Consider the following 24,739-nt stretch of genomic DNA (forward strand, 5'->3'; position numbering starts at 1 on the left):
AGTGTCTAGTGAGTATCACTGCTGAATCAGCTCACCCATTGTCCCACCGTTTCTGTGCTTTCCCTTCCCTTCCCCAGGTCAGATAAACTTATACAAAAGACAAAGGGCACAGAAGTCGAAACAGCCACAAAAGGGAATAAACCAAATGAAAAAAGAGAAAAAAAATCACAAACAGTGCAATAGAAAAACCTCCTGCTTTCAAGTCTTGAAGTTCATTTCAGTAGGCATTATTTTCTATGATCCTATGCACATCGTTGGTTTATTTGTTTTCTTATCGTTGAGTTGTAGAAATTCTTTGTCTATGTTGGATAGTAGTCCGTTTGTCTCAAACCCACTATATATATAGACAAGGCTGCCCTCAAACTTAAAGCCCTCCTGACTAAATATCTTCCATACTGCCTGTCACGTAAAAGGAGCTTTATAAATGACAGTGACACAATTATGGCTATTTATTATCGGCATTCTGACATGTAACTCAGGTGTTGCTGTAGGTGATTGCATAGAGGTGCATTACTGTAAGAGATGGATTTATTTGAAACTACTTTCTGTTGATATCTATTCTGTTGATACTCCTTAAACCGAGTGAGGGGTGCTTTTGTGGAATATTGTCTAGAGCTCTTGTCCCTGTTTATAACTTTGTGCTCAAAGTGACTCCAGAGGAGCTCTTAGACAGGTCCCCAAGTCCGACACACATCCTAGAAATGATCTGATGTTAATAAAGCAAGCAAGTGTTCACAAAATCATAGAAAATGTGGGAAACAAAGAATGTTTCTGCAATCCTATTTCCTGAGTATGAATGTTCTCCTAATTTAATAATTTAAGTTTTTCTCGCTCATATTAAGAATAACACGAAGCCGGTGGTTTGAAGCAAACCTAAAGAGAGCTCGCAATGTTGCTGGAACCAGGATGACAATCTGGGCAGGTGTCACAGTGAGTGGGGCCCCCAAGGGAAAACTCAGGGCGTCTGTGGAGCTAGACAGGGAATCGCTACCACTGTGGTCTGCGACACCGGTTGCGTGTTTTGTTCTGTTCAGGGAGACAATGTTCCTTTTCACAGCATTGACAGAAGGAAGTTTGCAAATTATGTTGGATTCATGTTTACATCTGTGAATCTTTGTGTTTCAAAGAAAAGAGAAGTAGATACTTCAAATGAAACAAATACCAGGCTGTGGCCTTTTACACATTTTCCTAAACCAAATCTGCTTATAGTACAATTTTGTGTTTACACCAGGCCTGCTATGTGGAAAAAAACCCCCACAAAACCTAAAATGTATTGTCAGAGAGAATATGACAACTCAAGGCTCCAACATAAATGAAGGCTTCTGTTAAAATTTAAAATAAAAATTCCATACATAAAGAGCCAAACCCTAGTGAGAAGGGTCTCAGCGTCTTCTCTGTAGTGTTCCATTTTCTAGAATTATAGTAAACCCATTTTCATGCTTGATTCAGAAATGCACATTCTCGGAGTTATGGGAGAACTAGTTTTACAATTTTCTTTCTTCTCTTTTTTTTTCTGGTGGATATTGGGCTTTGAACTCAGAACTCACATCAGCAATGCTTTACCACTTGATTTAGCCCTCCAACCCTCTTTTGCGCTGATCATTTTGAAGATGAACGCTACTGAACGTTTCTGTGCAATGGGCCTCAAACCCTGGCCCTCCGCATCTCAGCCTCTAGAGTCATTAGATTGCAGGTTTGATCCGGTAGCACTCAGACAAAGGCGATTTTTTTTTTCCTTTTGGAAATGCATAGAGCAGGCTAGCCTTGGACTTGCTCTCCTCCTGCCTCGGCCACTCAAGCCCTGGGATTCCAATCACAAAACACCGTGCCCCATGCCATTCGGTTCTAAAGCTACTCTTCACCAGTTATAAACCAACTTGGAAAAACTGTGTTCCCACTCCTGCTTATAGGAATTTACTTCCAAGAGATACCTGAAATACATATTTAGGCAAATGAAGGCACTCAGGGTTTGACTGTAGTGATAGGTTACTTGCCTAGCAAGAAGAAGGCCCTAGTTCAAACTCCAGTGGCATCAAGAAAAGATCAATGCTGGGCATCTTGGATACTCTTGATGGGAGTTCTCACGCAGGAATTTTTTTAAAGTACAGTGGTGTTTTCATAAAATCTTGGCAAGCTGCTTGCTTATGTCACACATGGGAGCAAATAAAAAGTCAACTTGGTGAAATGTGAGCATTTCTTCAAAATTATGGAAAGAATGAGGGAGTCATAGCATAGCCTTTTAAGAGAGCACACACACAAGGGTACAAAGAAAACATCAAAGCATGTGCGTTCCAATCCCACCGGCTTTACCATCAAGCCACGTGGAAAACCTCAGCCCAGCTGCGTGGCTAAAGGCAGCAGACGTTAGCTTTTCTCCTTATTTATACTTGGGATACAGTGTGCAATCTGGGGTTTCCCATTGAGTAAGATTTTTTCAAGATTACTATCTGTTAGTAGTTGAGACAGAATTGAAATTTAAGGAATCTAATTGCCCAGAATGAATTTCTAGCCTTTAGAGAATAGACATGTGGGTAACTGACTTTCTACACAGATGCCAAGGTAGTTCCATGGGAAAAAGACAGTCTTTTAAATAGATGGTGCTTGAATGACTAGCAGTGCTTGTGAAATAAACTTTGATCTTTTTATATTTTACAAAATAACGAGTTTGCTATGGCATTCAATGTAGTCTGAACAACCATCATCACCCTCCTCTGTCCCTTCCTTCCCTATTACTTCCCTGAAAATAGACCTTTATTTAGGTTTATTTCTTTTTATTTACTTGTTTGTTCATTTGTACTTATCAATCTGGATTCGAATATGTGTGAAGTATATTCCCACAAGAAACATGGGATATCTGTTTTTATGAGTGTAGCTTATTTCCCAGAACATGATTTCTAGTTCCATCCATTTTCCTACAAATGTTATAATTTGATTCTTCTTTATGACTGAATAATACTTCATGTATATATATACCGTGTATATTATACATACTATATTTTCTCTATCCATTCATATCTTGATGGGCACCTAGACTGATCCCATAACTTGGCCCTTGTGAATTATGCAGCAATAAATATGAACATGATATACATCTGAAATATTAGTTTATATTTATAATCTTTGGGCTAAGTGCCCAACTCAAACCTTGATCTTATGGTTACATAGTAAGATAGTGAGTACATTTCTTGTCTATTTTTATACGTATGAAGTACTTTGACCAATTTCACCTTCTTCATCACACTGATATCTGCCCCAGCACGGCCTGTTTTGCTCTTGATTGAGGTGGTGGCTATGTGTGTCAATATTCACAAAGCAATACACTTTTAAAAAGACATTCTATTGACATTGCTCCATTTGTAAGGAAATGGAAGGACTTGGAAAAAATTATACTAAGTGAAGTGAGCCAGACCCAAAGAAACATGGACTCTATGGTCTCCCTTATTGGGAATAATTAGTACAGGTCTAGGCAAGTCATAGCAGAGGATCACAAGAGCCCAATAGCTATACCCTTATGAACACCTAAGATGATGCTAAGTGAAATGAACTCCATGTTATGGAAACGATTGTTATATCACAGTTGTAACTACTTTCAACGTCCCATCTGTATCTGTAGCTTCTATTATTGATGAGGTTCTTGTATCACCTTCCAGTGGTTGTACCTATACTATCTCTGTACTCTTATCTGAGTATATTGGAAACCGTGTATACTGGTATTATAACTAGGAAATTGAAAGGGAATACCAAAATTGAGAGACACGGGGTAAAAAAAAAAGACAAACAACTACAAAAGCAATACTTGCAAAACTGTTTGGTGAAAATGAACTGAACACCTCATGGGGGGAAAGGGAAAGGGGGAGGAGGGGGAGGCGTATGAGGGACAAGGTAACAAACAGTACAAGAAATGTATCCCATGCCTAACGTATGAAACTGTAACCTCTCTGTACATCAGTTTGATAATAAAAATTTGAAAAAAAGAAGACATTCTATGTATTCTATATTAGAGGTGGATGGATGAATGGGTGGGTGGAAGATAGATAGGTAGATAGATAGATGGATACATGGTGGATGGATGGATGGGTGGGTAGATGGATGGATGGGTGGAAGATAGATGGATAGATAGATAGATAGATAGATAGATAGTAGATGGATGGGTGGGTGGGTGGGTGCATAGATAGATGCATTTTTTTCATATCCTTATTGAACAGAATGCCAATTTGGCAACTTCTAGGGGATTTGAAGTTTCATGGTCACATTCAAAAGTCTCCTCAAAGGAAAAGACGTTTTGTCTAAACACACATTGTTCACTTCAAATTAGACTTATCACAAAACCAAAGTAGCATGCTTTTACTATGGATCTAGCGATTTGAAACAACTTGTCATAGAGGAGTGCATTCATAGCACAACATATTCTGTCATGTATTTTATAATGAGTCACTATAGCAACTAACTTAAAATCAACTACATCAAATTTCTGGGGACTTAATGTAAAAACTGCCAAATATACACATTTATTTTATTTTATTATATGTTATTCTTATTGAATTTTATATATTTTTTCAGGGGGAGCTGGGCTTATCAGTTGTTGATCTATGTGCTTTAAAAATAACCCTCTGATTATGCATTTATTTATTTATCCTGCTAATTTGGTCGATTTGCCAAAAAAAAAAAAAGGGCTATTTTAAGATAGACCAGTGAACATTTGCAAAGTTTGAATGTTATGTTTTCTTTGTAAATGAAAATAGTTTTCATTATGAAATGACCTACTTTGTAATGTAGTCCATTTTGCCCACTATTTGTTCCACTACACTAGTTTCTAAGGTCAGTATTTGTTTCCATATTTTTACTTTGACTCATGTATAAAAAGTTTGTGTATGGACATTTCATATCATCTACTGGCTCTGGGACTTGCTCTTGGGGCCTGGGCACTATCCCAGAGCTCCTTGACCCCACGGCTACCCACAGGGCCACTTCTGGCTTTTTCTGTGGTTAATTGGAAGTTAAGATCTCACGGACTTTGCTGCCTGAGCCGCTTCTCACTGTTCATCCTCAGACCTCAGCCTCCTGAGTAGCTAGGGTTACAGGTGTGAGCCACCTGCTATCCATTCACACCTAGAGGTTTGAGAACAACCTTGGAAACGAGTCAAAGCAATGACTTCAGTATTAATCCATGAATATCCACAGGTATGGTTTTGGATGCTTCTTTTCCGCTCTGAGGTGACGGGGTGGGGGGGGGGGAGGCGTCCCAAGGGCCCCTCTGCAGACAGCTCGGTGACCTCCATGGTACAGCAGGAATGGTGTCAATGTGGTTGAAATGTCATGGCTTCTCCGTCTTGTTTGCCAGAGAACACATTACATTCACTTCCTTTGGGAACTTCTAGCTCTGAATCTAGGTCATTGTGGTGTTTTATTTAAACTGGCCAAATTTTCTTTTGCAGAAAGAAACCACAGAGGTAAACATGGTTTGGAGTTACTAATCCTTATGACAAGGAAGAAGGAAGCTTGGCAAATAAAAGCTCAAAGGAATTTTTGATGAAGAAAGTATTCAAATTCCCTTCTCTTTCCCCCTTAAAGCGGAAATGAAAATCTACAAACTCAATGCTTTGAACATTCGATTGTAAAACCTTTTAGATAAATACATATATGTATAAATATATATATACACATATACATAATATGCATTGTATATACATATGTATCTATCAAGTTTATGTCTTTGCATCTCTGAATAAGCTAATTAGGCTTAATTATAAATTCATCTAGTTGGCCTGGTGCCAGTAGTGCAAGCCTATAATCCTACCTATTCAGGAGGCTGAGGCATGAGGATTACAGTTTGATTGTACAGTTAATTACAACTTGTCTTGTAAGTATTGCTATTGCACTAGTTCTCCTTGTACCCTTTGACTCACCATTTTGATGTTCCTCTTGCCTTCCCTAATTCAAACAAACATATATACTATACCCAGGGTACCAAAATCAAATACAGTGACAACAGGGGACAAACCAGAGGGAAGAAAAACAGAAGAAAGAAGAACTAATTTCACACAGCACATTAAAAAATAACAGCACCAATGATAAACCGCTTGTTCCCATATCTTGGAGTTCATTTCACTTCATCTTATGTGATCATATGTACATAGCTACTGAATTACTGTGATCTTCTGCTAGGTCTATCCTAAACCTGTGCTAATTATTCCCAATGAGGGAAACCATAGAGTCTATGTTTCTTTGGGTCTGGCTCACTTCACTTAGCATGATTTTTTCCAGGTCTTTCCATTTCCTTATGAATAGAACAGTGTCATTCTTTCTGATAGAGGCACAGAATTCCATTGTATATATGTATCACATTTTCTCTTACATATTAAGGCTATAGCCATTTTATGCCATTTTCCAGTGTAAGGAAAGCTAGTCTTAGATTGTCTTAACCTAAAATGTTGCGGGAGCAAGTTCCCTGGAGATAAAATAAGCAGTACCCTGAATAACTCCGCTGCAGCAACAAGAGCGTGCCAGTCCAATGGAATGGTCCATTAGGAGCCCGCCAGAGTCCAGAATGACCTCAGATTAACTAATCACAGCTGCAATAACCCTATCAGCAAACAAAAAAAAAAATCACATTCTGAGACACATAGAGATTTAAAGGCACAGAGAACAATGGAACTCCTAACAGGGTCCTAGGAACAAATTTATTGGTGAAATCATCACTGTCAAATATATTTGTGTAGATATATATTTTCCCAAAGGGAGGATGACAGTGAAGAATTAGCATTAAATAGATCACACACACATACATACACACACGTGCGCACACACACACACACACACACACACACACACACAACACCCCAAGGAAAGAGACCGGAGGAGTCAATGTTTTATTACACTTAAGGAAGTCAAGGAACTGTGAGTTCACTCATTCGAATGCCGTCTCTGTCCACGAGATGACACGTGGAGCCAGGCAGCTGGGAATCAAAGGCAGGGCGTCTGTTCCACGTGCCTGGGAGACGACTTTGCTCCGGCTTGCGGGGAAGTGCTTCCACAGCGCTGACAAACGCCTGCTGCCCTGCACCTGCTTCTCCATAGAGCCCTCCCTGGCTCTCACTGGGGGAGCCTGTGGGTAAACACGGGGCACTGGACAGCCATCCACACCACTTCCTACCACACTGTGAGGACAGCAAGGGCCCACACCACTTAAAGGAGGTCATACGTGTCTGGCTTCTGGAGACACCTTTGTTATTGCATAGGCCAGGCTAGCTTTGAGTGTGTCATCCTTCTGCGACAGCCTTCCAAGCGCTGTTCCCAGACGTGCAGTGCTACATCCTCACCATTGCTGCACCCATCTGTTGACGGAATTTCTCAGCATAGAGGAGACAGACTTAATGTGGTTTTTTTCCCCTAAGAATTAGATAGGTGGACAGATGATAGGTAGACAGGCAGACAGACAGACAGACAAATAAACTCTGTATGCCCTGATACAAAATGTTTGAAAGTTATTATGTAGCTGTAACTTGAGCCCACATTCAGATAATTGTACTCTGTTAAGAAAAATAAAGGAAGAGAAATCACCATAAAGGAAACAGGGCTGGCCGGTTTCCTTGAGAAGACACACTCAGACACAGAGACAGAACTCATTTACATGCCACAAGGAACAAGGATTCCCAGAAAACTCGCGAGTTAGGATGAACTTCCCAATAACCCTCCCATCCCACTTAGGGGATACTCCCCTTTCAAGAGCACCAATTCTCTTCCTTTAGGGTGGGAGGGGTGGGGGTGGGAAATGATAAACTATTCTATTTTGAAAACTACCTAAAGTTTGTGTAACTGTGACCTGCCTTTGTGTGCATAGTCAAACTTTATAAGCACGATTTTCTGGAACTGGATGGTATCAGACATTCAGAAAATATACCCACCACCTGGTAGGTTGCACAAAGACAAGGTGGGAGTATTTACACCTTAGAAATTGGTAAATGCTACAAAGCAGAGTTTTTATTTTGGAGATCTCTTTACCAAAATACCACTGTTGCAAGTTTTGCTTCACCCACTGCAGCAGGTACAAGAATGTACCTTTTGATGAACTCCAAGAAATGTAATGGATTGATGGCTCCTATCTACTAAAACCCACCCAAAGACCAAACTTCCTACCCATTATCCCTAGCTGGAAAGGAAGCCAAGCAGAGCAGCAGTACTAAGATAGACCCTTCCTGGGAGACGAAGGTCTCCGGTAACAGGGATCTTTGGCTCTAAAATTCCCCAGCGATCTTACAGAACTCCCCTTGCAACTGTGCTGTGGTCCTCGGTAATTTCACACAGACCGCCTTCCCTGCCCGCTTCATTTCCAGTAAGAACCTGCAGCAACAGTTTGGTGGTTCAGCTAGGCCTCCCCATTTGTATTTTACTTTAATAAATCTCTTCTGCGTCTAACCCTATCTGGACATCTGCTGCTTGGAAATTCAAAGTAACTCATACATATCCAAGTACATGGCGAGGTGCACGGTAGTTTCATTTTTTTAAATTCTATCTCAGTGACCTATTCTTCCACACACTTCCCTTGTCCATCTTGTCCCCCGTGTCTAGATCTCATGTAACTTTTTTCTCTCCTCTTCCGTATTTCTACTGCTCTGTTTTTCAGGGAATGCTTACTCTCTGTTTTTAAATGATTTTTTTTTACTTGAATGTAACATATGTGCTGAGATATTCACATATTTCAAATTCAGTGAATTTTCACAAAACTGAACTAGCATCTAGTTCAAGAATCAGAATATTACCCATGAGTCCAATTGTGTACTCTTTTCTGATCACATCCTCTGACCCAAGGCTTCCTATGACTCTAATTTCTGAAACCACACCTTATTTTTGCCTAGATTTTTAAAAAGTAGAACCATGTAATGCATAATTTGTAAAAAAATCAACATCATGATAGTGAGATTCTCCTGTATACTTTTATGTGTGGATAGCATTCCTCAGTGCTCCTACAATGATCTGGACAGTGTCACCCCTTCCCTTGCTCCCTCCCAGTTTTTCCCTCCCATCCTCACCCAAAAGTTGTATTCACTTTTTACATAGTGTACTGTGAGTACCAATGCTGCATTAGTTTACCCTTTGTCCCTCCATTTCTGTGCCTCCCCTTACATTTGCAAAGACATACAAACAAATGACAAAAAGGAAAGAAAATTAAAACAGCAACAAAAGAAAAAACTCATTTCCATTTCCTGGAGCTCATTTCAATCGATATTATTTTGCATGCTCAGACGCACGTAGGCTTTGTGCCTTTGTGTTCCTCTCCTAACAGTATCCTCCCTCAGTCTCGCTCTTCTGGCCTTTATTGAATAAGAGAGTCGTCTTCCATTCCCTGTCCAATTGTTGGCGGTCATTGGTGCTGAAGACTTGCCAAAGCAGCTCCTATTTCAACATCAATGGTGTGGGTTTTAGCAAGGACAGTAACTTGATTGTGTTATTTGGAAATAATCTATGACAAGTTCTTGTACTATTATCATAGCTACCAAGAACAGAGTGGCATTTCTCCCACTCTTTCGCCTTGAGGCTATCTAAGATAAGGGGTTCATCTAGGTAGTTCCCAATTCCACTGGCTTTATGTAAGTGGTTTCTCTTTCCTTTTCATTCAGATCTCATGCAATTTACTTTTGCTATCAGAACATGTAGAAATTAGTGATGTACACAGTAAGTGCACCCAGATTTGTTTTGCAAAGGCCTCAGATTCATTTCAGTTTTTCAAACAACTCAGAAAGCAAAGAATATGGTAGCATGGATACCATGATCTCTACATAGTAATCTCCACTGTTGGAAGGCTTGGAAATAGGCTTCTGAAATGGCTTGTGTCCTGCTTCTAAATCACCCAGTCTTTCTTATCTCTACTTCTACATGACTTGGTTTCAGAGAAAGAATGCAAATTCTACATTTTGGTCATATCTAACAAGAAAGAATAAAAACAAAATTTAGGGATGTGTAGGATACAGGGTAATGCAACCTGGCTCCCAGATCCAAGGAGGTAGATGGCATATATTAAAAGTCAAATGATTAGAGAATAAAGCAATTTCCTGTTCCTGATGTGTTCTTACTCCTAATCGCATTTGGTATTGGGGGAGATGCAGGCTACGTGCTTGAAAAGACTTTTGCCACCATGAAGGAAGAACTATAGGACGGGCTGACACACCGTTCTTTCCAAGAGAGAAACAAATGAATTACCATTTTGGAAATTCCACTTCTGCAGATCGCTTTCACCAGAACAAGTGATTTAATGGTTATGAATGACCTTTTCAACTCTTCATTTTCATTATTCAGGGCTGGAAATAAAGTATCGAAAGATGGAAGCATATGTCTTCTTAATTTTATTTATTTTTATAATCCTAAAAATGCATTACATGTGTGAGGTACTCTTAATATATGATATTTTGTTTTTATTTTTAATATAATTAATACTTCACAACTGAAGCATAATGGATAGAAAATTCTCTTTTGAAATAACATTTAAAAATTCTAATAAGTCAATACTTTAGAAGGTGTGTGGTAACGTCTGCAGGTACAAATAGATAATAACAGCCATCACAATGACAATGAGAATAAAATGACCTGGCCAGCATATTAGTAATTCTTAATGAAAACCCATTGTTCTCAAGTCCAGTACTTTTCCACATACACTGGCTACGATTCGTTGAGAACAATTATGTTGCTGTTAAGGAAATAGTAATCCTTTCAATTGACATAAAGTGTAGCAATTGAGATGAAGTAGGAGAGAGTAAAAATAATATGAAAGTAAAACTTTCCTTTATTAAAAAAAGAAATAAAATTATTATTATTGCCAAAAACTCTCTAATTGGCAAATAGGAAGAAATGTTGGCTTCCCAGAGAAGGCCAAATATAAGTGGAATTAGTGTATGTCAGAAAGTAGAACTTGAAATTTACCAATTGCTAAAATATGGAACCAACCCAGATGCCCCTCAGTAGGTGAATGGATCAGGAAAATGTGGTACATATACACAATGGAATTCTAGGCTTACATCAGAAAGAATGACATCGCCCCATTAATAAAGAAATGGAAAAACTTGGAAAAAATCATATTAAGTGAAGTGAGCCAGACCCAAAGAGACACAGACTCTGTGGTTTCCCTCATTGGGAATAATTAGTACATGTCTAGGCTAGTCCTAGCCGAAGATCACAATAGCTCAAGCGCTATGTCCATATGAACACATAAGATGGTGCTAAGCAAAATGAACTCCAAGTTATGAAAACAAGTGGTTTATCATTGCTGTTTTTATTTTCAACATACTATGTGAAATTATGCCCTTTTTCTTTTGTCTTTCTTTCCCGTGGTTTGACCCCTGATGTCACTGTAAGTGATTTTGGTACCCTGGGTATTGTATATACATTTATTGGAACTAGGGAAGGGAAAGGGCACATCAAAATGGAAAGATAAAGGTAAAAGGTGGACCAATGCAACAATACTTACAAGACAATATGCTATAAACCAATTGTACAAATCAGGGGTGGGGAGGGAATTGGGGATGGGTGAAGGGGGGAGAAAAATGAGGGAGGAGGTAACAAGTTGGATGAGAAATGTACTCACTGCCTTACATATGAAATTGTAACCCCTCTGTACTTCACTTTGACAATAAAGGAATGAATGAATTAATTAATTAATTAAAAATTTAAAAAGGAAAGTAGAACTTGAGATGAGAAAGGAAGATCAAAGGAGTGGAAGAGATGAGTGAAAGAATACGGAAAGACATATGGTTTGCAATGGGGCTTTACCTTTGCCTGCCCCTCAGCCAATGTTATGACAGGTTTATAAATACATAATCAGCTTACATTAGTAGCTTTTGAGAAATGGAATCTGATAGGGACTTGGGATTCACCCAGATGGTTACTGTAAGCTGCGGCGTCTCGGGATTTGTTAGATACGCCTTGTGTTCCCACAATGCTTTGGAGACAGTATTTTGACCAAGTTTCATCAGATTCACAAAGGACTGACAGCTTCAACTAAGACATAAGGTATAAAAATAATGACTATCATATAAAATTCTAATTTAGAGATTCAGTTTATCTATGAAGTCTCAGAATTGCATAGTACTTGCCAATTTCTGTGGGACATTGCACATTTACTATACCAATGAATATTTTTGCCAGTACATAAGAAAGGAAGGACTTACTCATATATATACATTTGCCTAAAATTTGCAACACAGAGATTGATGAGTATTTGATAATGAATTCTTGTGAAATTGATTTCAATGAACCTGGAAAAATCATATGGTGTGAAGGAAGAAAGTCTCATCTTAATTCCAAGTTAGGACTTAAGGTAATAATCTTAAATAAGTCCCTTAAATTTTATGAATTGTAGTCTGAATTATGAAATGTGATACTATCTTTCTCAAAGTATTATGTTAAAATGAAAGATTATGAAAGTACCAATTAAATAACAGGCATTCGGATTGCAGTGTGTGTGTGTATGTGTGTGTATAATACACACATTTCATGTTATAATGCGATAAGGAACTACATTAATATTCAGTTAACGTATTTACAATATTATAAATGTGAAATTATTCTTGGAATTTAGGGTAGCATTTTTTCTTGAACTTATATGATCTGCAGTCCCCATTAAAAAGAGGGATTTTGTTGTTGTTGTTGTTTTGGTTTGGTTTGTTTTTTTCGGTCGTGGGGCTTGAACTCTGTCCCTTAGCTCTTTAGCTCAAGGCTAGCTAGTGCTCTACTATGGAGTCCCAGCAAAACTTCCTGTTTTCTGGTGGTTACTCCTGGTAGCAATCCCCTCCGAAATACAGCAAAGATGGACACTGGTGAGCATTGTGGGACCTTGGGGAAATTTAAAGGTCGTATGATGCCTTATGACAGAGGAGAGGGAGGGAAGGTAGGAAAGCAGGAAGGCAGGAAGGAAAGAAAGGAAGGAAGGGAGGAAGGAAGGGAGGAAGGAAGGGAGGGAGGGAGGGAGGGAAGGAGGGAGGGAGGGAGGGAGGAAGGGAAGGAAAGGAAAGGAAGGAAAAGAAGGAAGGGAGGAAGGGAGGAAGGGAGGAAGGGAGGAAGGGAGGAAGGGAGGAAGGGAGGAAGGAAGGAAGGAAGGAAGGAAGGAAGGAAGGAAGGAAGGAAGGAAGGAAGGAAGGAAGGAAGGAAGGAAGGAAGGAAACTGTTGAATTCTGGAAGAATCCTATTGCTTCGGTTTTCCATATTCCGTGTGTGTGTTGAGATTTCTGCATCTAAAGCCCAATTGTTGGTCGGAAGTTTTAATCCCGTTACCTTTTCGTGGAAATATTCTCCGTGTTCAGGCAAGACTGTGCAGCCACCGGGGTTGACTTGCGATTTCTCACCACTAGGCTAGACATCTGGCCCCTGTGCCGAGCACGCACCTGATGCGCGGGGCTGGGACTTGCTCTCCTGCACTGCCTGTGTGAAGTGGACTAAGCAGAGTCCAGCGGGACCAGCTGTCCACGTGTGGGCCGCTCTCCCTCTCCAAGCTTCCCCTCTTTGGGTACCAGAAGCTGATGGCTGGCTGCAAGATTTCTAGCCCTTGACCTATCGCATGAACTCTGCAGCTTCCGTGTGTGTGTGTGTGTGTGTGTGTGTGTGTGTGTGTGTGTGTGTGTGTGTCCCTCAGGGCAATAAGCATCCCAGACTTGGGGGACCCTCAAATGTGTGAGAGATTGGAGGAGCCAACAGAGCACTGAGCTCTGCGCTGGCTTGGGGGAGATGGATGGACTTGCTTTCCTGCCTGCTGGTCTCCATGTCCGAGTAGGAGCTGTGCAAACCGTGTCACTCCGAAGCTGCCAAGCCCAGGCCCCCAGGATGGCTTGGCAGGAAACACAGCCCAGGCTGCAGCCCTTGGAGGCTCCCCTCCATGCTTCCAGGTATTGCCCAACTCTTCACCTCCCCGAGGCAGGGAAGAGACTGCAGAACATGCGTGGCCTGGCCGGAGGGAGGCCCTCTGACTCACACGCAGCCCGAAGGCCAGCCCTGAGACCCTGCCACCACACGTGCGGGGTCGCCTCTGTCAAGCGTCTCAGGCAACGGGCCTCCCTTCCGGCAGAGGGGTGGGGATCTTGTCTCGAAAGCGAGGCCTTCTGTGGAGGTAGTGATTGGCTCTGGCTTTCTAAGGTAAGGAAAGGACAGAGTGTCACTGAGGCTAACCATGTCTCATGAAGTCTCCCCCCTGGTAGAGGCTTCTGGGAGGTGTGGGCCTAGCCGGCGGTAGACCAGTTGCCAGGGCCTTCCGCCTCGCCCTTTGCTTCTTTAGGTTCCCTTCCCAAGGAGCCAGGACAGAACTTGGACTTACTTCTTGCTTTAGCCCTGTTGCCTCAGTTGCTCTGATTTTTCTGCTGTCTGATTTTTTTTTTTTTTGGCCATTCTCGTTCTTCTTTCTCTGCTTATCTCTTGTGAACACAGTTTCCCTTGTATTATCTGACTCTTCATTCACTGAGTCAGAGCATATATTTTGGTATGTAGTATACATATATCTCCATGCATTCTGATATGTACTATCTAATTGTGTTCTGAATTTTTTCTTCTTGTCTTCATTCTGATCTCCTATTAGAAGCACTCCATTTACTTAGGAGTATTTAATGTTTTCATACACATGGGTTCTTTTTTAAACGGACTTTTCTTTGGCTAAAAGCTAACTTCATGGAAACTATTGAGAGGAGTTGATTTGTATATCAGTCCTTTGAAATGTATTGTGACTTGCTCAGAATACGGTTTACGAGAACTTCTCCTTGAGAGGTGACAGTTACATGATTCAGGTAATGAATACATGTCTTTCTAAACAGTGTCACCCGGTCCCTCATTTTCTCCCCGTTCTTCCTTCCCTCCCTCCCCCCACCAGGTTGTAAAGTTCATTTCCAACCTAGGGTCTGGTGAGTATCACTGCTGAGTCGGCTCACCCTTTGATCCACCATTTCTGTGCTTCGCCTTCCCCACCTCACATTAGATAAACTTATAAAGACGAAGGCTACCGAAATGAAAACACAGCCACAAAAGAGAAACAGCACCACAGGAAAAAAGAGACCTAAAAACAGTAGAATAAAAAATATCTGGTTTCCATTTTTTGGAATTCATTTCAATAAGTATCATTTAAACAATCACGTGCACATAGCCCTTGTGATTCATTCCTAAGACTATCCTTCTAAGTTTTCACTGTGCGAATGTTTAGTGTGCTGTTCAATTGAGCATGTCCAAGTGTAATTTTTGTCTTTTACTATCCATTGGGTTGACTTGTAGATTTATAGGCGCTAATTCTAATTATGACAAATGAGGGAAATCATGCCACCTGTGTTTCTTTGGGTCTGGCTTATTTCACTTAATATACTTTTTTCTAAGTCTTTCCATTTTAGGGGCTGGGAATACGGCCTGGTGGTAGGTAGAGTGTTTGCTTGCCAATTCTTTCCATTTCTTTACAAATGGGGCAATGTCATTCTTTTAACTCCTCTTTCTCTCTCAGTATGTCTCTCTCTTTTTCAACGCCCAAGGACCAAACCAAAGCTTCACACAAGCTAGGCAGGATTTCTACCACTGAACTACAGCCCACTCTCTATTCAGTACCTCTTCTCTGATATGAACTCACATAAAGTTCCTTGGTTCTTTTTTTTGAAAATCATTTTTGAGTTTTATTTTCAATTGTGTTTGACCTTCTACCATCATTTAATTCAATAATATTTTTTACTTTTCCAAATACCTAATTTGTTTACAAAGTGTTCTGTCTTTAATCATATTTCAAGCCTTTTTTTCCCCTTATACATTGTCAGTTTTACTTCTGAATTATTGATAAGCATCTTATGTGTACCCTCTGCCCTCTTTAACTCAGTGTCAAGCTATGCCAGGATGTTCAGCCCTGTCCACCAACTAGTTGAAAATCTAAACTTAGTAAAATGGAACAGAGTGGGAGATGGATAAAAAGATTTCTAACTGTTCTTTGTAGCAGTTTCTTCTAGAAACTACCAAAGAAGTTGTGTTTTCCTGCACTCAGGTTTATAATTTTTCATACAATATATAAAACTCTAATTAAAATATATATGCGTTCTAAAATATTGCTTTCCATAGAAACAAGCAATAGCTTAAGACTGCTGAAGAAAGACAAACAGTTGTTGACTTGAGCAATACATTTTATTTTAACTATTTCATGGTTACATTTGAATTTCCATATTATCAAGAGCAGTAGAAAAACTGTTTGGGAACACATTACATCATTCTAACATTGATACAACATGACTCTTGTTCAAAAGGGGAAATTATTTAAATAAACTTATGACAATCTGTTGATACCAAGTAAGTTTTACTAGCATGACATGACTTTGCTTCTGTTGCCTGGTGATTTTTTTGATCTTTTGCCACAGGTTGTCCTAAGTCAGGATTCTATCACTCTTTGTGGTACCGAATAACTGACACAACAAGGACTGTGAGCTCAACTAAAATTTCAAATAAATGACAATGCGACTACACTGAAAAAAATTATTATCACTATTATTAGCATTCCTTTTGGTGGTACTAAAGTTTGACGCCAGGGCTTCATGTGTGCTAGGCAGGTACTCCACCAATGAGACAGGGACTTACTGTTATAGAAAAGAAAATTTTAACTGCCTCTTCTTTCCTTTTTGCTAAATCTGGAAAGTCTAGTGAGAAGTTGTCTAACATAACATCGTTTCATATCTAAATTAAATATAAATAACTATATATGACATCATTATACCATCCTAACAACCATGCTTCTTTCTGCCCCTTTTTTCCAAATTCATGCGTAAAACTTTATGCTTAAATATATAAATAATAAATAATTACACTTGAAAATTATTGACATTGTTATGAAGAAAAATTAAAGTGTGTCTACATATCCCCAAAACACCCTCATGGGTTAGGGTGGTAAATGACATGTTTTCTCTAGTTCAGAACAAAAGGAGAGATTGAGGCACAACTGAACAAAGTCTCGTGGTTCTTAACCAATGACAAGGTGTCTGAAAACCCAGAAGTTTCAGCTAAATTTTAATTGACAGCAAATATCACCGTCTCCTCATTTTAACATCATGCTTAAAGCATCACTTTCCTAGAAAAATCATTTTTTACATTTTCTGAGGATTTAAACAAATTCTTTTTATCAGTGACTAGTAGATACTGCATGATACAATAAAAAGCACCAAACCGGCTGTCCGTGGCCCTGAAATTCAAATGTGATAGGTATTCGGGCAACCTCCTACGAGACCCACACTCTTTGACGCTGTGAAGTAGAGTTGTTTGAGGTTTCACGAGAATCCTCCCTGAAGAGTTGTGGAAAGTTCACTTATTCCTTCTGGCTTTTTCATCTCAACCCTGAACATAAATCAAAATAAAATGAAGTCATGAAACATTCTCTGCTTTTTAAAAAAAAACAAAAAACAAAAAACAAGGGATTCTTAGAAATATGTTTTTTCTTTAGGAATGAGTATCATCTTAAACGCCCAAGTGTTAACAACTCTGTATACTTTACACGGCAAGGGAGGCGTCCAGGTAGGTCACCATGGACCTTAGCACACTTCTGATGATTCAAGGAAACGTTACTAAGGATACACAACATGGGTATAAACCTGGACATTCCCGGGCAAGATGAAATGCATGATCATTCTAGGCATAAAAATAATTCGCTATTAAGATCATTCTTTTTTTTCCAATCAAAGGGGAAATTTTTTATAGCAGCGGCAAGAAACTTACGGGCTTCATAGAAAAACGATTTGTAGGCCGAATCTAAGAACAAAGAACGAATTTCTAAAATCTCGAATACTGACCGCCTCACAAATGCATCCACGACCCTCTGCACCCACTTTTCCTTGGGGTACAGGCACAGCTCTCTCTCATCAACGAGCTTCACACTGAAAGGAAAGAGGCGGTCAGAATCAGTGGTTCATCTTCTCGCTCAAACAAGGTTAAGGACGGGCAGAAAAGTCGAAGTCGAAAGTAGCCTTCCACGACTGGGCGTGGAACAGACACAAAGATATTGGTTCACTTTGTTCTGATCATTACCAGCACCTTGAAGTTTCCTAAATACTTCCAATTTCCTTACATCGAGGCTTGTCCAATCAAACTAATGATTTTTAAAGGCCTTACATGATTTCTGTGCTGGAACAGTGTGGTCCGGCCCCAATCACTCTCAATTCTTGGATATATTTGGGATGGACCTGTGTGGAGTGAGTCTTTATGCACTGGCATCCATGTTCTAAAGCTTTGCTTCCAAGAGTTGCAGCTGTAAAGGGGGGGGGGAAACAGGATTAAATTAATTTCATTAATAAGTATAGCTCTGCTGGCTATTCCTTCCCTAATCCCAATATGGTTATCTGTATCCAGTAGACATTATCCTGTTTCTAGTAAGCCAATTCTTGATAAGGAAGGCCAAATATTCCTCTAGAATTTTCTTCATTTAAAAAAGTTATTAGTGGGGCTGGGCAAATGGCCTAGTGGCAAAGTGCTTGCCTTGTATACATGAAGCCCTGGGTTCGATTCCCCAGCACCACATATATGGGAAAAAGCCAGAAGTGGTGCTGTGGATCAAGAGGTAGAGTGCTAGCCTTGAGCTAAAGAAGCCAGGGATCGTGCTCAGGGCCTGAGTCCAAGCCCCAGGACCCAAACAAAAAAGGTTATTACTGCAAACTTTCTTCATAAAGAGTTGGAATTGTCTTTCTGTCATGTTGACATTCTTATGGTTTGGGGGCTCCACTCAATATGGTATCATACTCTCTGTACCAAAATATTGTTTATGCCATTCTTTGTAACAAAATACTATGTATTGTACACTCATCCACATAGACACTATCTCCTGAAAGAATTAATAGACAATACAAATGTATGGCACAGACAAGGTATCTTAGTGAAATGTGAAATGCTTAAGATAAACATAGAGAAGACACGCTGTAAGGACCCCCAAACTGGGCTTAGTTCATACAAAGGATCCCAACGATGTCTGCAAGAAAGACGCCTTCAAACCAGAGGAATGAGATCCGGGGCTTGTCAATACAGTACTGCATAGAATTAAAAGATCAGAGTTACTGTACATTTGTGACACCTAGAGAGAGAGATGCAGCCTGAAGCACAGAATTCGCTGTGGACGTGCGGTAACCGCAGCTGCCCCTCCGTGCTCGGAGGACGGCCTTGCTCTCTGAAAGCCGCAGTGGGCACGCCGGCTGCGCTTACCTTCACGCCCCGCCGCAGCCAGCAGGACGGCTGCCAACACCGCCATGGCTAGCTTGGAAGTCATGACTGCTGGAGCTGGAGCTGGTTTTCTCCTTCCGTGTTGGTTCTCCTCTGGAAGCTGGGGAGGCTCGGCCGTCCCTGGGGGCTTGTGATGAAGGCTGTGCTTCTGTGGCCTCTTAGATCATCCCGACGCCAGAGGACACATTCCGCCTCATCCTTGCCTCACGTCCCAGCAAATGCCACAGTGTGCCACCGGCCCACACCCTTGGAACACCACCACCCCGAGTCACCACACTTCCTTGGTTAGTTCCCTGCTACATGGGCAGCCGCACTGAGGTTTTCTTGGACCTTCAAAACAATTTTAATCGACCTATCTTTTAATTTTCCAGCTTCCCCATTTAATATTCTTTTGTGGCTTGCATTCCTTTTTACCTAGGGATCACTGTCACAGACCTACGACAGAGCAGAGCAGAAACGGGTCAGGAGGCCAATAAACCTTTAGGTACATTGCATGTGCTGAGAAAATAGCAGAGATAATCTTATCAACCACTTTCACTGAGCAAATAGATTCTTAATAAGTGACAAGTGAGGTCAATCATTCAACCTCACTTTTGCGGAGGTAACGCTTTGGTTCATTACATCATGAGTGGTAAGTAATAGGCTTAAATAATTTTTTACTCATAATTCTGTTTATTGAATAGTAACCTCTTTGTAAAAAAAGGTATGTGCATATATAATATGTCATATATTAAATAATTTTTTAAACAAGAATGACTATCCTCTTCGAAGATATTCTGATTCAAAATAGAGGCACATTGGGTATGAAGTGAAACCAACACGTCCCATGAACACAAATGTTGTTTTGCCACTCTCTAGCAATGAATGGAGAGTTGATGGGACTTTGACAAACAAATCATTTACCTTCCATCCTGTTCTTGAGCCATGAGAGCCATTAAGTGAGCAGATAAAAATTCTGATTTCCGGGCTGGGGATATGGTCTAGTGGCAAGAGTGCCTGCCTCATATACATGAGGCCCTGGGTTCGATTCCCCAGCACCACATATACAGAAAATGGCCAGAAGTGGCGCTGTGGCTCAAGTGGCAGAGTGCTAGCCTTGAGCAAAAAAGAATCCAGGGACAGTGCTCAGGCCCTGAGTCCAAGCCCCAGGACTGGCCAAAAAATAAAAATAAAAAAATTCTGATTTCCTCATTATAACCACTGACCAAGGTTGTCACCCAAGAAATGGAACCACAGGAACAACCCAAGATAAAAACAGGCATGTCCATTTCCACCTGGATCTATCATTCTTCATCTAAACTCTCTTCAGTAAAGCAAGCATCTATTTTCTGGGTCGAACCATCTAATCCCTGCCCTCACTTACCCTTCAAATGCAGTATTTTGGAATTTTAGCTTCCTTCTAAACACAAACGAGACTGTGTCCGCTTAGAAAGACAGAGCGTGACGGACAAAGGTCGGGCTTTGGAGTAAGGGGAGCTTAGGTTTGAATCCCATGGTATTAACCAACATCCCTTAGGCAAGCAGATTCCATGCCCACGACTCAACTGCCGCTACTAAAACCTGACACTCCTCCAGAGTTCTTTGCCTCAATTCTGGGAATAAAGTCTCAACTTCTACCTAGAATTTTCCTCATCCCTATCCTCCCAGCCCCCAGCCCCCCCACACACACACATCTTAGCAAGACAAAATATCTGTTAGTGAGCTTCCCTTACCATACTGAAGGTACATCACATGTTTTAAGGAGGAGGAGGAGAAGAGCAACAAAGGGAAGGAGGTTGCCCCGGATACATGATTTCCATGGGTGGAAATGTCACAATGAGCTGGGGGGGGGGGGGGGGAACCTCCTACACTCAAGTGCATCAAGTGTATCTTTTCTAAAGTTATTCTTCAGTAGTTGTCCAAAGGAGTCGCCCTGTAACAGAACCATTTATGACTACAAGGCAGTTTCCACCTTCTCACCCACCCCTCCCCACCCCTTCCTTCCCTCATCTAAAAGCCAAGTCAGCACCGAGCAATCTGAAGACGGTGACGAGAGGAAAAACTATTGACATGTATAACATTTTGCAATGCCTACCCCTATTTTGCTTCAACTTACGGCTGTCTCTTTTTTTTGATTCCCTATGTTTTCCTTTTATTTCATATGGTATCAGTTCCGTCCTGGGGCTTGAACTCAGCGCCTGAGCACTGAGCTTTTTGCACTGAAGGATAGCACTCTACCACTGAGCTACAGCTCTGCTTCCAGGGAGATAAAAGTCTCAACGACTTTCCTGCCAGGGCTGGCTTTGAACCTCAACCCACGGATCTCAGTTTCCTTAGTAGCTAGAATTGTAGGTGTGAGCCTCCAATACCTGCCTATGTTTTCGTTTTAAAATAGAAACTTCACTTTAAGGTCACTTCTTGACCTTACTTTTCCCTTAGGACTGTTAAGTATTTATGGAAAAAATGCGACCCAGATACAAATCCCATGTTAACAAATTCTGTGTAGAGTCCCACGTGGTGACCTTTTGTTCATTTAGGTCTTTTCCTCTGGACTGGAAATTCCACCAGAGCAGGGACTAGTGCAACCTATTTACACGGACTGCCAGCTTCCAGCCTGCACCTGACCAACACAACTGTTCTGTAACTACTCAACGAAAGCGCACTCATTTCCAAGTCCTCACAACTTTCCAAACAAGAAGTCTCAACAGGAGGAAGTAGAGTGGCTTGTGTTTTATCTGTTGCTGTTTTCCCTGGGGGACAATTATTTATGTGAACTCAAAAAATTTAGTATGGAAAGTACAGCTTTCGTTTATGCTGCAACGTAGCAATCCTAGATAAGTGAGATAACCACCAGAACAATCTGCAATGTCCTCCCTTGATAAACTAACCAATCTCTTCCAGACTCCCCTAGGAAGACGTGCTTTATCGTAGGTCCGTTGCAATGAGAGATGGAAAGCAGCAGGCTTGGTCTATGGGGGTCCACGTTTAGAAAAGGATGATAAGGTTCCTTTCTTCTCAGAATCCACAATTCACAGACTTTGGAGCCCATGAAGGGAGCATGAATGGTGTCTAATTCGTTAGGTAATACATTGTGTGCTTAAACTACATGCTTAAGCTTTCAGCTATGGCCTCAGCAGTTCTTAACCCCTTTCATATTAACCATTTACTTTTTAGAAAATACTGCAAAAGGTTGTTGCTATTGTTTGCTATTGTGTGTGTGTGAGAGAGAGAGAGAGAGAAAGAGAGAGAAAAAGAGAGAGCTGGGTTTTGACTCTTTCATTCTTGCTTACTTTTTTATACTCAGGGCTGGCGCTCTTTTGCTCGAGTCACGCCTCCACTTCATGCTTTCTGTAGGTTCACTAGAGATAAGAGTGTCTCCGTTCTGTTTGCTTAGGCTAGTTTCAAACCAGGATCCTCCCGTGTCAGCCTCCTGACTAGCTAGGATTACAAGCACAAGCCACAGGTGCCTGGCTACTACACAAGTTTTGCATCTTCTGCTAATCCCCAAAAGCCATGGGAGCACAAAGATGTTAAAGTTCTGCACAGAGTTTCAGGGAATTCTCTGGCCTTCCTTAGGAACCTTCACGGAATAAACCGGAGGCATGATACTTAAAATAATGTGTCAATTCCCTGTTGGTCATGCTCATGACACCGTCGGTGAAGGAGAAGTGGTATTCTACTCCATGACAGATTTTGTACACTTCCTTACTACGTTCCAGACAGAAACGCCACAAAAATAGTCTTCAACTTCTAAAGATAGGAAGTGGAAATGAATAAGAAGCTGACTGAGGAGAAGGAAGAGAATGTTCATATCACGTGAAGTCACCTTATGAATAACCTTAACCTGTTCCTGTTACTCACAAGATGAAAACTCAAATCCATTCAGAAAAGATCTAACCTGAGCTCTGTGCCCACTGGCCAGGGCATCTCAGTGAATCTGCTATGAGCCCCTCTACGGGAGCAGGTGGCAGAGGGGGAGGGTTAGATTTTAGTCCTTCATTTTCCGAAGCTTGGCAAAGAGATGTATAATTCAAGAAAAAAAAAGAATTATTTCATTTTCATGTAAAAGCAAAACAAAATTGGAAAATAACTGATTATGTACATGTGTTCACAATCTGATTTTTCATGTATGTACGCGTAAACAAATCAGTCCTCCAAATTTATGACAAAAATAAAATCTTAACCCTTCCACGTATCTCCCTTTCACTTGGTGCCGCAAATGATCTGATTTCCAGACTGGAATCCTTTTGGCATTTTCATGTCTAATTCTCTCATCAAACACCGTTTGCTATTTGTGCATAGTAAGTAGCTCTACCACTTGAGCCAACTACAATTCATCTACAATACATCTCTCTTGCTTTGACAGCATTACAGGCTGAATTAAATTCCTCCCTGTGGTTCCTAAACCAAAAAAAGGAGGAAATCGCTGCTCACAAGCTGTAATGGAGTTTTGAAACAAAGAAAACATCTATCTACTTCAAAGTGGTTGGATGAACTCACCGTGCCCTTCCTTTTCCTCAAGAGGGAGAGGCGAGTCTGGAAAACATACAAGCCCCATCCCTTTCAAAGTGAGAGATAAAAGGGAAATAGAAGTTGTGGTGAGAAAAAGGTAAATATAGATATAGATATAGATATAGATATAGATATATCATACATATATATGTGGTCTGTAAAACAAGACTGTGAAAGCACACTCTCAAGAGACTCAAGAAGAAAAAAGCACATGGATTCCTTATCCTTTAGCAATGGTAAAGTGCGTTTCCATTTCGGTATAGTTAGACTGACAAGATCTCACAAGTGAGGATGTTGTAAGGTCTTTATTTCTTGTAATATAAATAACCACCCTACATTTTAGAACTATGTATCCTCACCTGTTTTTTTCCCAGTTGGAAAAACAATCTGAGAAATGTTACATAACTTGTAGAAAGAGGTCCATGTGCCAAAAAAAAAGGAGATAATCCAGAGACTCCACCTTGCCTCAGAAACGTTCTCAAGTATGTGGGCATGTCTGTACAGACTGTTTTGAAGACATTTCTCTGTTTTACCCCGATCTCTCTTGCCCTCTCTCTTTCTTGCCCAGGAGGATTTAGGTGCCTGAATAAGAGAAATGAAGTCCATCAGTGGTAGCAGGGAGGAGGTGAACACTATAACTTAAAAGGAAGACGAGGCTCACCTCCCATCAAGACCTCATTATATTTTTTTGACAGTCCTGTGGCTTGAACTCTGGGCCTGGGCACTGACTCCAAGCTCCTCAGTATTCCGGGCTAGCACGCTACCACTTGACCCACAGTGCCACCTCCAGCTTTTTCTGAGTCGTTTCTCAGAGATGAGATCCGCGCAGACTTTCCTGCCTGGGGTGGCTTCAAACGGGGATCCTCAGATCTCGGCTTCCTAGGTAGCTAGGATGACAGCGGGGAGCCACTGGCTCCCAGTTCTCTCTCTTTCTTAATATGTAAAATAAGAAGCATTTACTTATATAGTATCTTCTGGCTGTTTTGTTACTCTGAAGCCTAGTGTGTGTACAATTGATGGAGAACTTCCTCTGCAAACCTTGAGCACATGTGGTAGGAAAGGGCAC

The 24,739-nt window shown here is 40.8% G+C and overlaps 1 protein-coding gene across 1 annotated transcript; it reads right to left on the reverse strand.

The window, feature by feature from the left end:
- Positions 1-6,887: 6,887 nt before the first annotated feature.
- Positions 6,888-19,228, reverse strand: Cxcl8 (C-X-C motif chemokine ligand 8). Its single transcript, XM_048364855.1, has 4 exons — positions 19,165-19,228; positions 18,085-18,220; positions 17,692-17,849; positions 6,888-7,105 (listed from the first exon to the last, which is right to left on the reverse strand). The coding sequence occupies exons 1-4, from the start codon at positions 19,226-19,228 to the stop codon at positions 6,888-6,890; spliced, it is 576 nt and encodes a 191-aa protein (XP_048220812.1).
- Between the last annotated feature and the right edge of the window lie 5,511 nt (positions 19,229-24,739).

The sequence above is a fragment of the Perognathus longimembris genome, chromosome 16 (assembly GCF_023159225.1).
Source record: "Perognathus longimembris pacificus isolate PPM17 chromosome 16, ASM2315922v1, whole genome shotgun sequence".
Classification (NCBI taxonomy): Eukaryota; Metazoa; Chordata; class Mammalia; order Rodentia; family Heteromyidae; genus Perognathus; species Perognathus longimembris.

Excerpts from the sequence above, each read along its gene's own strand:
- Cxcl8 (XM_048364855.1), bottom strand. The coding sequence starts at position 19,228 with ATGACTTCCAAGCTAGCCATGGCGGTGTTGGCAGCCGTCCTGCTGGCT. Across the intron at positions 18,221-19,164 it reads GGCTGCGGCGGGGCGTGAAG|CTGCAACTCTTGGAAGCAAA; the intron begins GTAAGCGCAGCC and ends CCCCCTTTACAG. Across the intron at positions 17,850-18,084 it reads TGTTCCAGCACAGAAATCAT|TGTGAAGCTCGTTGATGAGA; the intron begins GTAAGGCCTTTA and ends CTTTCCTTTCAG.